Genomic DNA, 13035 nt, shown 5'->3' on the forward strand with positions numbered 1-13035 from the left:
TATGTTCCTGCAAGCTTCTTTATTGAACTTTAAAACATAACATCGAATGTACATTAAATAGAACACTTTCTCTTGATTAGAAGTTAATGCATTAGTTGTTCTCTCACATATTACAATAAGTACAGTCCTTAGCAAAGTATAACACTGTCACAAAGAAGTCATGTTCACAGTGTATGAGTGTAAACAGTCTACGTAACAGATTTGCTGCTAGAAAACAAAAACACATTTTCAGTGGCTGTTTTACATTTATGATTTACAGTTTTGACTTCTTTTGGCAGAGTTTGGCTGCATCGCAGCATGTTATTGTGCTATACATCAGTATGGAAGCTGTATTGTAACACTGACAATGGAGGCAAAAAAAAGAAATGTTGAGAAAAATTTACAGATTGCAAAAATAAAATTTTATGACAATACATTTTGTACAAAGTTATTATTTCTTACAATTTCTACTTAACATTAGGTTATAGTTACATGTATGAGATCTCTCACAGCTTTTCCATAATTTCTCTGGTTGAGAAAAATCATAACCGAGAAGTTTTGCAAAATTGTTATGATTTGGGCAATGCATATCACCTCAAAATTTGTGGAAAAGCTTTGTTTGTGGCTTCTTAGTGTTACATGTATATCTGACAGGACAAAAACAGGCACTTTGATATAATCTCATCAACATGATACAATTGCACACATGATGAATGGATGGGCTCGCTCCCTGAGAGCATTGCCAAAAACATCAGGTTTCCACAATAATACATTTACACACAATTATGTGCCCCAATCCTTACAAAACAAAGCTTTGAGGATTTTTCAACACGCTAGGGCTTAACATTAGGTCCAAGACATCTTGAAAATTTAAGCTTCAAAGCATAAGCAGAAACAATTGAGACTCCTGTTTGTACATACATTCTGAAAGAGGCGAAAAGTACAAAATATCAATTTTCTTTCTACATTACGACATCTATTTGTTATGGTTACCTTTGCTATCTAAATTGTGTCAATTGTTTTTAAACTAGCACCTCAGTATAAAGCACTTGAATAGCAACAAAATACATGTACTCTAAATGTTCACATATCAAAGGTGAGCATATTTGCTGTTGGGAGTTTGCCTGAGATACAGCACTCCATGCTCTCCAATAACCCTTTCATAGCCTTTGCTTCACTAACTCGTACATCATATCAACAGTGTCATTCTTTATCATATAAACAAGGCGATCCTGATCATAAATGATTTATTTTTCAATAAAGGAAGTTTTACTAATGTGAATTTCTCTGCTGCCAGTGGTCTTGTGTGTTTTATTGTTAGCGCACCTGTATGTTTACACTAACGACTATATGAGAACAAAGGCAAAATGCAAAACAAGCACTTTTTCAGAGGGAGCACTCTTTGTGGTGGGGGCGGTTCAAAAGTTCACTTTGACAAAGACAAAACAAACTTGGCCAAATGTTCAGGTTGTTATTTGTCCTTTGGCGCCTGGTTTTGCTGGTGCGCAATTCTCCAAAAGTCAAAGTCCTGTGAGAATTACATTTGGATATCTTTCATAATTTATCATCTAGAATAATAAGACAATACATGTGACACTTTTTGTGATGATGGGGAAGTTGAAAGAAATACAAAACCAGACATTGGAGTTAGGAGGTATGAACTGAGATGCTACAAAAAAATTTAGACCTGTCTGACTTTTTTTCTTAATTTTTTACATGAGGCGTTCACAATCCAAAATTCTGCACTCCTGTACAAATTATGATGTATCAAAGAATATCTGGAAAACGTCTCTTTTTTTATATTGTACAGAATCAAATGCTAAATTGAGAGAAAAAACAATCTTATGCCCTTCACTTATATTGCTGACACATCAAGGTTCAAAAGTGCAGCTTTATAGTCCAAAATCTGAGGTCAAGACTTTTGAATGAAGGGTAAACTTTATAGACTGATTGTACCTGTGTGACTACCTATCTCCAGTAGACCCCCCGGCCAGCCTGGGAGGTTTAGGAGGTGGGTTTGTAGTGCCAGATCCACTCGAGATACTCCCTCTGCCACTCGAGCCGTCATCAGACGACTCCGACCCGGAGACCTTCCCTCCCCGCTCCTGCGGTCTGGGGAGCTTAGCGGCTGTCTCCGAGGTCTGCTCTGCTCCTGATGGTCAAAGTCAATGGTCAAACTTTATTGCACAACATTTGTTAAACGGGTAAAATGTAAGGCGAATTTAGGTACTTTGTATCAGACAACTAGTTACTGTAAATGCATCTAAGTTTGCGGGGATTTAATTTTAGTGGTAGCTGGAAAAAGAACAGTTCGCGGTGGTTTAAAGTTCGCGGCAGCACCATTCACTGTCGTCTCTTACTGCAATGGAGAAAAGCTCGCGGTGGTTTTAAGTTTGCGGTGAACTGCGAACATCAAAACACAGCGAAAGTTTCTGCATTTACAGTATATAGTATAATTAGCTTAATAATAATAACCTGACAATAGATGTAGATTGAGGGCAATGCAATATTCGAAGAAACACAGTTTACAGTGTGAAGCAAATCCAGAATGTTGTAACAGACTACTTGCTCATAACATAAATCTAGTACCTGATGACTCTGACCCTGAGGACGTCCCCCTGCCCTGTCGTTTCGCTGGTACAGGCTTCTCCCTTGGGGTTCCCCCCGACTCCTGTGAGGATGCTGAGCCTGTGGTCACCTTGTTGGAGCGAGGGGACGGCACGGGTTTGACCACTGGGAGGGAGTCACTGCTACTGGTGGAGTCTGTCCTGGCCTGCTGGACAAGTCTTCTCTCAGCTGGGATGGGCTTGGTACTGACCTCGGCTGAGTCATCGGAAGCTGCGTTGGGTTTGGTCACTTTGATGGCCTTGCCCTGTGAGAAGTACAGATGCAGAATTGAAAATCATCCTAAAAGTATACTACAGTAACTACATGTACAATGGGTATAACAACCACTTGATACATACACACACATGCTAACACAACAGAAACTAACACTGAAAATAAACTATCGTTTGCTCAAGATCAGAGTCATTTGATGATAATGGCACTTCCCTAAATTCATGGTTAAGTATCTTAAAGTAACAAGATTTTGATCTTCAATATTCAAACCTTCAGTCAAGTGGCAACATTCAAGACAAAATACAAAATACAAGATGCTGTTTTTACATATCTACTATCCATCACAATTCCATACACACCTATTGGACTTAATATGTTCAATGCAATACTAGTAACTTTAATGGCCATCACAAGAGAAAGAAAATTCTGCAAAGTACTGACAAAAGAAGCTGAAGTCAATTGTAACACCTGCCTAGAGATAAAGAAAAAGAACTAATAGTGTACCTGGAAGAGCAGTGCCCATGGTGGTGCCATCATCATTTCTGAAGTGTTGAAGACTTCGTCCCCCGACCCTCGGGAGCCCAGGGAACTCTGGGATATCCGATCATCCTCACTGGAGAATTCCACGGAATCTTTGGTGGGTGAGTCCACAGCTGGGGTAGGGGGTAAGGTCATACTATAAAATTTCCACTCAGTCTACATAATTATACGGGTACAAATGTACAGGAGTGAAGTTTTGGTTGTGTTTGTTTCCGATCTATGTGAAGGGGCGAAGTCTGCCATCTCTTTTGATTACCTTATTTAGCACAACCAGAGCCTTTGTTGACAATTCAGACATGCTGAGTGAAGCAATTTGTACGAGGGGTCAGTGACTTTTGTTATGTCTGACAGACCTGCGGTACAAACAAATGAAAGCGAGGTAGCTAGTCAAGCCAACTAACCAAAAATGGCTTAGTAGCTAAAGGCTGAATTGCATATTGTTGCACAAAGCACCATTGCAAAGGTGTAATTATAGTTGATTCAAAATTCTTGATTGAACATGAAGAATTACATGCATGTTACAATACCTGCCACTCAAAATACTTTTTTTTTCAGTCAGGTTGTTCAGGCAGCAACCTAGCAACCTGCGTCAAAATCCATCTTTGCGCCATCAACATTTCAGGTTGCCCCACTTCCAAGCCATCACTTTCTTAAAATCTCCTAATTTATCCGTCATTTTTTCTTCCAGTTACATTTCAGGTTGCACACTGCGCTATCTGGGTTTAAAATTATATTGCACCAAGCAAAATGTGGTTGCATTTACAAGTGTGCAAGTGGGTATTTCAAGCACTGCATTAGCATAGTCTGAACTGGTTAAAGTAACACACTAAAATAACAAAATGTACAATGTCATGTAGGTTACTTTTCTGAAAATACCACAGGACTGTCCATGCTAAGATATGTACTCACACAGATCATCATACAGCGATCCCTTCCTGAGGAAAGCCGGCAGCTTGCAGGGTGTGGGGACGTGGATGGGCATCATACAGTGGTACGCCTGCTGCCATGCTTCTGTACAACACAAACACACAGGGAGATTTAATGACACTGGCAAGGCCTTTTAGATACTGTCAGAAGCTCTTCTAATTGCTCCACACCAGCTTTTACTATATCACATGCATTGTATGAAAATTGAAAGAACAGTAGGGAGTTAAGCAACACCCATTTTCAGGAGCAAAAGATGTTTGTGACTTCCAAAATTGAAATAATGTCAGATAAATATATAAGTGAGTGAAATATATACATTGTGAATCATACAAACTGGGCAAATCAATTCACTGGACATTTGGAAAATGCAAATAAATCATCAAATATTTTACTGTAAATTACATTACTGTACTGTATTTGTTCTCATTATTTTCATTTATTGCTTCAACTTGATGATTGAGTATGGCAGAGAATTAGCATTTCACATTTCAACTCAACTGATTTTGCCTTCTACTTTTTGTAGGCCTGGGGGACTGATCTCTATGACTTGATTTTCTATGGCAACAAGAAAAATACACAACACAGCTGATTTACTTTCAATCGACAGGTCAGAAAAAGTAAGTTACCTGCATGAGCGAAGTGCCGCTGGAATGCCTGTACCCAGGTGTCCCTGTCCTCCTTGGTGTCAGCAGCAAAGATGTGGGGCTGGTCCTCTCCTGACACTCGGGTGATCACGTCAAAACTGTTCGGTCTCTTCATCGTCATCTTGTCAACCTCAACCACTCTGGTGTCCTGATAGAGAAGGTTTGTTGTTAGCCCAAATACTTGCTTTTCAGTTTACAAGAAAAATATCTTTTTCAAAATTCTTTTGAATCCTGTTAATAAGCAATGCCCAGATGCATTAGTTTCTGTGTTTTGTTAAAAAGCACTATAAGTTTAACAATGAGATGGTATTATCATATATAGAGTACTACACAGTAATATTTTCTAACACCAGTAAAGGTACTAGACGGACAAAAGGGTTACTGTGTGTTGTGTTCTTTTTTCATATCATATCCATCGAGACAACATGCAAAATGTGCAAGAAGTTGTGAAACAAAAATTGTAAGAACATCAATTCCAAAGTTCTAATGCAGAATTTTGACAACTGTGCACTTGAATGATTGTATAGAAGCCAGTGTGACACAAGGCCCAGGAATGACATAGGAGCTAGTTCATGATAAATAGGGAAACAGCAACATAAGAGGTCTTGAACATTAAAAGTTATCTCCCAAACATTCTGATACAACTGTTACAGTGTGTTCTGGACATGACAGCTTCTGAATTACTGATTAGGATAGTAGTGTCCTTCTGACAGTTGAGCAAAGCCACAGGATACCCCTACCTGTCTGATGTGTAGTGACAGGAGTGGTTCTTTCTCCTCCATCTCCTCAGGGTAAGCCCAGGTCCTGAGGTACGGCCCCTTCAGTACACACCACCTCCTGGTCCAGTTGGGCAGGCCACCCACCATCTCCTGTACCAGCAAAACAACACACATTTCTTCACATGTTTCTACAAACTCTTCTACCCTGGAAATCAGACTTTCAGCCAGGGCTGGCAGAGAATCTGTTCGGCAGCAACGACAGGTCTTCCCGAGGATCTTAGAAGAGCACACCCAGGCAAACTCAACCTGCATGATAAATCCCTGGAGTGCTTATCTTAGGTCCTCGGGAAGACCTACCTTCAAGTTAGCTGACAAACAGATAAAAGTCTGGTTTCGGGGGTAAAACCCCCCTAAGCAAGCATTCGTAACCAAACCAACCCACTGCAAACCATGCATTACACATCTGAACACATGCACAACCTGTTGTAGGTTAAATCTTTCAAAAGTTTCCACGACCGTTTCAGGTCTAAGTGAAGTGTTTTTCATTGTTAAAAGGAATTTGAAAGTGTGAGTGAAATGTATTTCTTTTCTGCTACACAGAATTTGCTTCTGATGCTGCTTCTCATGAACGCGAATGGGAAACATCATCATAAGCAACATTCTTTGACTACATCTACAGAAGACACTCCATATTCACATCACTGTAAAAGTGGATCCACTCAGGGGCTTATTCTATAGCATGTCAGTAAAACACTGCAAGGCAAGTCTCATCATGCAGGAACACTGAAATGGGCCTTTACCTCATTTGGTAGTTCCTTTGTAAAGCAAGGAAAAGGGGGAGAAAAAAATTGGTCATTACAGTATACCAGATTGTTGACAACTTAAGAAAAAGCAATGGCACCAAAAATCTGCACAGATAGAAAATACAACATGGTGTAAAAATACAGGCCAGCATAAAACATTATCAATGCTTGACTATGACAAAGGATCTAATAAAAACACTCAAAAATGACTATTCTGTAACAATGGATTATGCCTAACAGTCTTTTTGTGTCAGGTTAATTGGCAATGTACAAGCTCCATCTGTCAGATTATAGAAAGTGCAATTTACTAGTGTATACCTAACAACTGTACTTTCTGCTTGGGAGAACAAATCCCAGGTATCGTTGAATGATGAACTGAAGTTCTTCCATTCTACTAACAACAGTCATACTGGGAGAACACAAATCAAGGGAAAGCACCTGGCAGTGAAGAAACACCAAGAGAGAGGAAAGCTGCAGTACCTGTAAGTTGAGGAAGCCAGCAGCACATTCCTCCACCATGCACCTGGGCTGGACGGCCAGCCGGCAACAAAGATTCCCATACAGGGAGATGTGGCTACTACTGTCTGCAGGGCACAAGCAAACAGATAGGGGGCATCACTGATAAGACCACTCAACAACTTTGGGCACTGCATCATGGCATTGTGTAAGATTTCCATCTTTGTGTGCTTTCCATTGAAAACGAATTTTCTACACAAGTGACACATGCAGTAGTGCCCCTGTGCCTTTAAGAACAACATTTGAAAGTTTTCTAAAAGCTTACAAGAAGATAACGTGTTCTTCAAACCTTTTCTTCTGTCAATTGTCCATGAAAAGCATGCTGGGACAGAAGCAAAGTCACAAAAATTGTATATATATATAACAGCAGTGCAGTAGAAAGTGGTGCAAGGTACAGCTCAAAGAGTAAAAAGCATATCCTTCACCAGAAATGAGTGTATATATGTCATACATATCATTGAAGTGAATAGTTCACAATACATTATAAGTATACAGTCAAAACTGTCCAAAAGAAATACTCAGGGGACCAATACAATGTGGTCTATGTAGACAGGTTGTCACTATAGAGAGAATTCTTAATGCTTGTGTCAGTGGGAAAAAATTTCTTTGAGGGACCACCAAAAAGTGGTCCTTACATGGTAACTTCTACAGGTTTGACAGTACATGTTTTAACTTGTCTGTGATCAACAAATTTGCACCCTCCCAAACAAGGTATTATATTTTAATATAAAAGTCTAATTTTTACTATTATTCCACATTATAAACTTTGAGGATTTCTCTGCAATGCAACAATCAAACAATGGCATTGACCTTAACATGTGATAAGCATCCTCAACAAACAAGTACATGTATTGCATATCAACAAAGACCAGGAAGTGTACATGTTCAGGTCACGCAGCCATGAGTTTGGCAACTGCTTTCAGCAAGAGCCTATTTTTGGAAGAGTTGTGGCATTTTTGTACTGTAAAAGTTGAAACTTTGGTAGTGGTTTCTGTGATGGCCTCTATCTCTACTGCAAATTCAGGATGCCACAGACATGCATTTCCAATATATTTCTATTGCAATACAAAATGTTGAAACAAAGCAAAACATCCTTTCCTCTTAGTCTACTCATATGAAATAAAACCACCGCAGAGGTAAATGAATCTCCAGATGTAACTGTTGTTGGGGGATCCTATAGCAAAACTGTCAGAATGACCCACCTTTTGAGCCCACACTGAGGTCATGTGTTCTGATGGAGTCACTGGCATCTCGGAGACTGAGTTCAACACTAGCAGCAAGGTGGAACTTGGGACCTCTGGAGATTGTGGGAGAGGAGACATTATTAATCTGTTTTTCTTAGCCAGGAGAAAGGTATGATTAGTCTGTAACCTTTACTATTGGCTTCTCGAAAGAGAGATGTTTACTTACATGTTACAAGGGTTGGATCCTGGAGCAGAGTCTGATCTTTCCTGAAAGTAAAATGAACAGGAAAACTTTAAAGCAAAGTATCACTCAAGTTTTATGCTACCAAAAAACAGATCTATAACATGTTAAACAAATATACAGTAAGTCCCAGGCCTGACAATTTCAATTCAAAGAGTTTTTGGCAAAGACCGTTGCAAAGAAGGTTATGTCTTTAGACGTGTTTGTATGTACAATATATATATATATATATCATATGTATGTGGATGAACATTACAACATAACTCAAGAAGGCCAGAATGGATTGTCTTGAAGTCATACTTGCTATATGGGCAGGTCTTGACGAGACCTCACAATCATTATATTTTGGGTCTCCTAAAGTCCTAGTGGCTTGTTTATCTATTTATTCATTTCATCGCAAGACAATTGGGTTTACCCCTTCAACTTATAAAGGCTGGTTTCCAAGAACAAGACATTAATTGGAACAAATAAAACATACTTGATATGTCAGGGCTCGAAGTTATCTATGTCCCGATGTCCCGGGGCCACTAAAATTTAGGCCGGGACAACTGAAAAATCTTTTTGGGACACTTTTGGGACAATAGGAAAATAATCAACGAATCAACATCAGAATGTCCGATCTCCCCGCGGTTGTCAGGCGTGCGTACTCTGACTTACAGTTGTTGTAATACATAATTTCTGAAAATAGGGTTGGGACAGGCCATCCTCACTTCGGGACAGTTGAAATTTATTTTTGGGACAATGCTGGGACAGTAGGGAAAAAAGTTAACTTTGAGGCCTGTATGTCAAGATAAAATCGTTGTCCCTAACTCAAATTTATGAGTACGTAACTCTAACTCTATAGCCCAACTCACCAAATAAGCCTGTACTTTCTTGCCCATAGACTTGCCTATGGAGGCAGACATGCTGTTGATCTTGTGTTTGATTTTCCTGGGTGTGCTGGCGAAGGCCAGGTCATCCTCCAACACTGTGTAGTACACCTCTACTGTCAGCGAGAAGTCATGCACAACATCCTCACTGGGAAGGAAAACACATGTAACACATGAAAATACAACCAATACGACAGATAGCAAACAAATTTCTTACATTCATGTATTGTAACAACTCTCAAAGAAATTGAGCTACTGAAAACAACATATGTCATATATAATTTTCTTTAATATGTCATACAGTATATAAATGATTGGGTGGGAAACTTTGGGGTTTTATCAATCTTGGCCAACATGTCACTTCAAACATCCACTTCTGAAGATGACACATGGACATTTCAATGATACCCACAAATGTGTAATTACTGTGAATGTATGTACTTTTTATTCCATTTCATGGTAGAACTGAAAAGGAAGCCTTTTCAGTGTGTTTTTTCGTTACAGTTGAAATAATTACTGTACATGTAGTTATACAATTTTGCGGTAAGAAGTCTTTGCAAATATAATACAATTTAACAGTAATGAGAGATTGAATGTTAGACAAAGATGCAATTGCATACATATAGCTATAAGAGGATAGACTCACAAAACAATGATGTCATCAAAGGTGATGTCTGTCATGGTCCTGTCCACATGCACCAGCTGTGTGTCCTGTATGTTCAGCCCCTGCTTCAGCACACAGAACACTGCACACCTCCGCCCCTCTCCACGGGTCTTAGACAGCTCAGGCTCACGCCACATCAGGGGGATACGAATGTCTGCAGGGGGAAGGGAAAATGAAAAAATATGACGAAGTCACAATTAGAATTTTTTTCCTAAGACCAGATTGTGAGGGCTACTATAAATTTGTTTGTTTCTGCAATTAGTCTTCAATCCATAGAAGGAGAGCTTATTTACAGTTTTTAAAGTTGGAAACAATACTGTAGTACAGCAGTAATAAAATAATACTGTAATATGGTAGTAATGGAATAGAAAGTAACAAATATTTGTGGTGCTATGATTCTGTGGCGGAATGGATACCGCAAGAAAAAAAAAACATCACTAAAAACATTATGAGATTTACATTATCAGGATGGAAAGTAATACTATATTCAAATTGTAATCAATTAGCAATACAAAGTTTAAAGTTTTAGTCTACCAATCATCTCAACCACAGCATTAAGTTGAAGAAAGACGTCTGAAAGATGTCAAATACTTTCATCTATTGCTCTTTTCAATCTTGCAAACTGAAGTATTATGAGAGTTAACTGAAGAAAACTAAAAGATGGATAATTTGTTAACCAGTACATTCTTGTTAGTACAATGTTTAGAACTAAAATGTTCTACACAAAGCTTTTACCTGATACTGCAACCTTGGCTTTACATGGCTCCCTGGCCTGATGACCGTTGGTTGCTTCTGAGTTCTCCTTCCCCATCACCTCTGCTGTCTTACGTCTCTGTAGCTCACTCATGTACGCCATCATTCTGATCAGAACCAAAGGGAAATACGAGGATAATAAGTAGCACATCAAAAAGTATACGAAGAGGACTTGTTGAAATGTTTGCTGTGGGGGAAATATATTTCCATCACAGTATACAGTCATCTGATGTTTTAAAAAATGTGTTGAGATGCACAGAAGTTAAATTTTCCAGATATGAACCTTGCTTCTCTTGGTTATCATTGTCTTACATTAACTTGACTTGTAAGGAACATACTTAACAGAGTTCACATACTCTCAAAACTTTTCTCAGATATTTGATAGACCGGAAGATTTGACAATGATCCATGGAGCACTCTGCAGTCTTAAAATGGTGAAACACCAGCTAATGATTAGGCATGTCACACAGTCAACAAGTTCTGCCATATTTCTTGATCACCAGAAGGTCACCAATTTAAAAAACTTAAAAAAGGTTCTGGCAAAGATGGCTGAAAATCTACTGCATCACATTAGACAAGGCTGCAACATCAACAGATGTCTAAAATCGTTATATGAGAGAGAAAACACAGGGACTTTTACTGCCAGAAATGTCATTTAGAGCTTGACTCTTGACAGATCAATTTTCCTGACAGGGGCTGATGAAGCCTGACAGATATCCCACTGAGAGCTGGCTCACCTTGTGTTGGAGGTGAGCAGGTTCTTGGCAGCCTCCACAGCCTGGGCCTCGTGCTTGCAGGCCTGCAGCAGTTTGGTGGTGCCGTCTCGCATCTTGATCTCAAAATCCAACTTCTGCTGGAGATCGGCATCCTGAGGTGGAAACAAAGTCATCAGTTAAACATTGTTGTAACTAATGGTCTCAACTACTGTAAACTCATTTACTTTCATGGTGGTCTGATTTTGCACCTGGAGGGTCAAGGAGGCATTTCAAATCTGTGCGGGATACAAATTCTGCAGTACACTGGAAACTGGAAATACTTTTTTCAGCCAGGTTGTCCAAGTGGCAACCTGAGTCAAAAGCCAGGTTGTACCATCAACATTTCAGGTTGCCCCACTTTCAAGTTGTTACTTTCTTCAAATCAGCTACTTATCCATTATCTTTTCTTCCAGTTATATGTAACTATGTAATATGTTTCATGTTATCAAAAAATAAATACAAAAGCTTATGCATGTAGGTGGGGAAAAAGCAGTGTTCCAACTGCAAAATTTCAGGTTGCGCAGTGTGCAACCTGGGTTTAAAAGTAAGTTGCACAAAGCAAAATGTGGTTGCATTTTCAAGTGGGCAAGTGGGTATTTCGAGCCCTGCAGGTGTAAAGATTTCACTGTAGTGGGATTACAGAGTTCAAAGAAAACTACCACAAGTTTCAAGATTTACAGTAAATCTCATCAATCAAACTGATCATGATATACTGTAGTTTACTCAAACTTCAGTGTACCATATGTTCCAAACAGTCCTGGTGGACAAAAATGTTCTATACGATAAGTGAAATGTATGATTCAGCTGGAAAACTCCACAACTTTTTGGGGAGTGTTTTGATGAAGAATAGCATGGATGAGTCCACCTGTTGGAAAGGTTTGAGATGCCATCTGTACAGATGACCAAATGTTTTTGCTATCCTAAAGAACCCACTTGTACATGGGTTACTGAACATGGGTGTGTATGTCATGATAGCTGATCTTTTCATGCTATCTGAATATTGGTGAAGTTAAAAGTGTATGTATATAAGCCACATACATGTATGTATACAGTGTGAGCAAACAAAATTACCGGTACAGATATATTTCTGGAAAAGTTATCATCCAGAAATTCCTGACGCAGAAGTTCAAACAGATTCCTGTTACTGTTGTTTTCCAGTGACCTAGTTTACAGAGCTTCATATCAAAGCCTACTCTTTCATGTCACAGAACTGAACAAATAAAGTGTTTGAAGTACAAGCATTTGCTCAAGAGCTTTTATCTTGAAAATTGGGTGCCTGAAACTAAACAGGCTGGAATATTTTGAAGGCTTGTAGTTGTATGTGTTAAATGTAGTACAAGGAAGAAAATTGAAGTCTCCGTGTTCTGTACACAGTGTGGGCAAATATCTTTTGAAGGAAATATCATACATGTACAATTACATAATACATAATGTCAACATTAATATCATCAGTCCCATTTCTATCGCAAAGTCAGCTTGAATATGATACCCAATCATCTATTGAGATACAAATTTGAAAATGTACATGACTTTTTTGTCCAGATGGCAGATGTAGGACAGAAATATGAAATTAGCAGAAATAGTTTCAAGAAAATTTGCA

The 13035-nt window shown here is 38.9% G+C and overlaps 1 protein-coding gene across 4 annotated transcripts in view; it reads right to left on the bottom strand.

Moving 5' to 3' along the window:
- LOC118414571 (rhotekin-2-like) overlaps positions 1-13035 on the bottom strand; it is a 24967-nt gene continuing 11932 nt past the window's right edge. For 3 of the 4 annotated variants that reach the window (XM_035818705.1, XM_035818707.1, XM_035818708.1), the window contains exons 2-15: positions 11418-11548; positions 10663-10787; positions 9910-10081; positions 9249-9411; positions 8380-8420; positions 8172-8266; positions 6934-7037; positions 6451-6465; positions 5672-5800; positions 4914-5079; positions 4270-4371; positions 3325-3473; positions 2569-2851; positions 1-2131 (exon numbers count right to left, since the gene is read on the bottom strand). In XM_035818705.1, coding sequence (XP_035674598.1) covers positions 1944-2131; positions 2569-2851; positions 3325-3473; positions 4270-4371; positions 4914-5079; positions 5672-5800; positions 6451-6465; positions 6934-7037; positions 8172-8266; positions 8380-8420; positions 9249-9411; positions 9910-10081; positions 10663-10787; positions 11418-11548 — 1863 coding nt within the window. In that variant the 3' untranslated portion in view covers positions 1-1943. The remainder of the gene's footprint in view (positions 2132-2568; positions 2852-3324; positions 3474-4269; positions 4372-4913; positions 5080-5671; positions 5801-6450; positions 6466-6933; positions 7038-8171; positions 8267-8379; positions 8421-9248; positions 9412-9909; positions 10082-10662; positions 10788-11417; positions 11549-13035) is intronic. The other variant, XM_035818706.1, reaches the window with a different exon arrangement.

Source organism: Branchiostoma floridae, chromosome 4 (genome assembly GCF_000003815.2).
Source record: "Branchiostoma floridae strain S238N-H82 chromosome 4, Bfl_VNyyK, whole genome shotgun sequence".
Classification (NCBI taxonomy): domain Eukaryota; kingdom Metazoa; phylum Chordata; class Leptocardii; order Amphioxiformes; family Branchiostomatidae; genus Branchiostoma; species Branchiostoma floridae.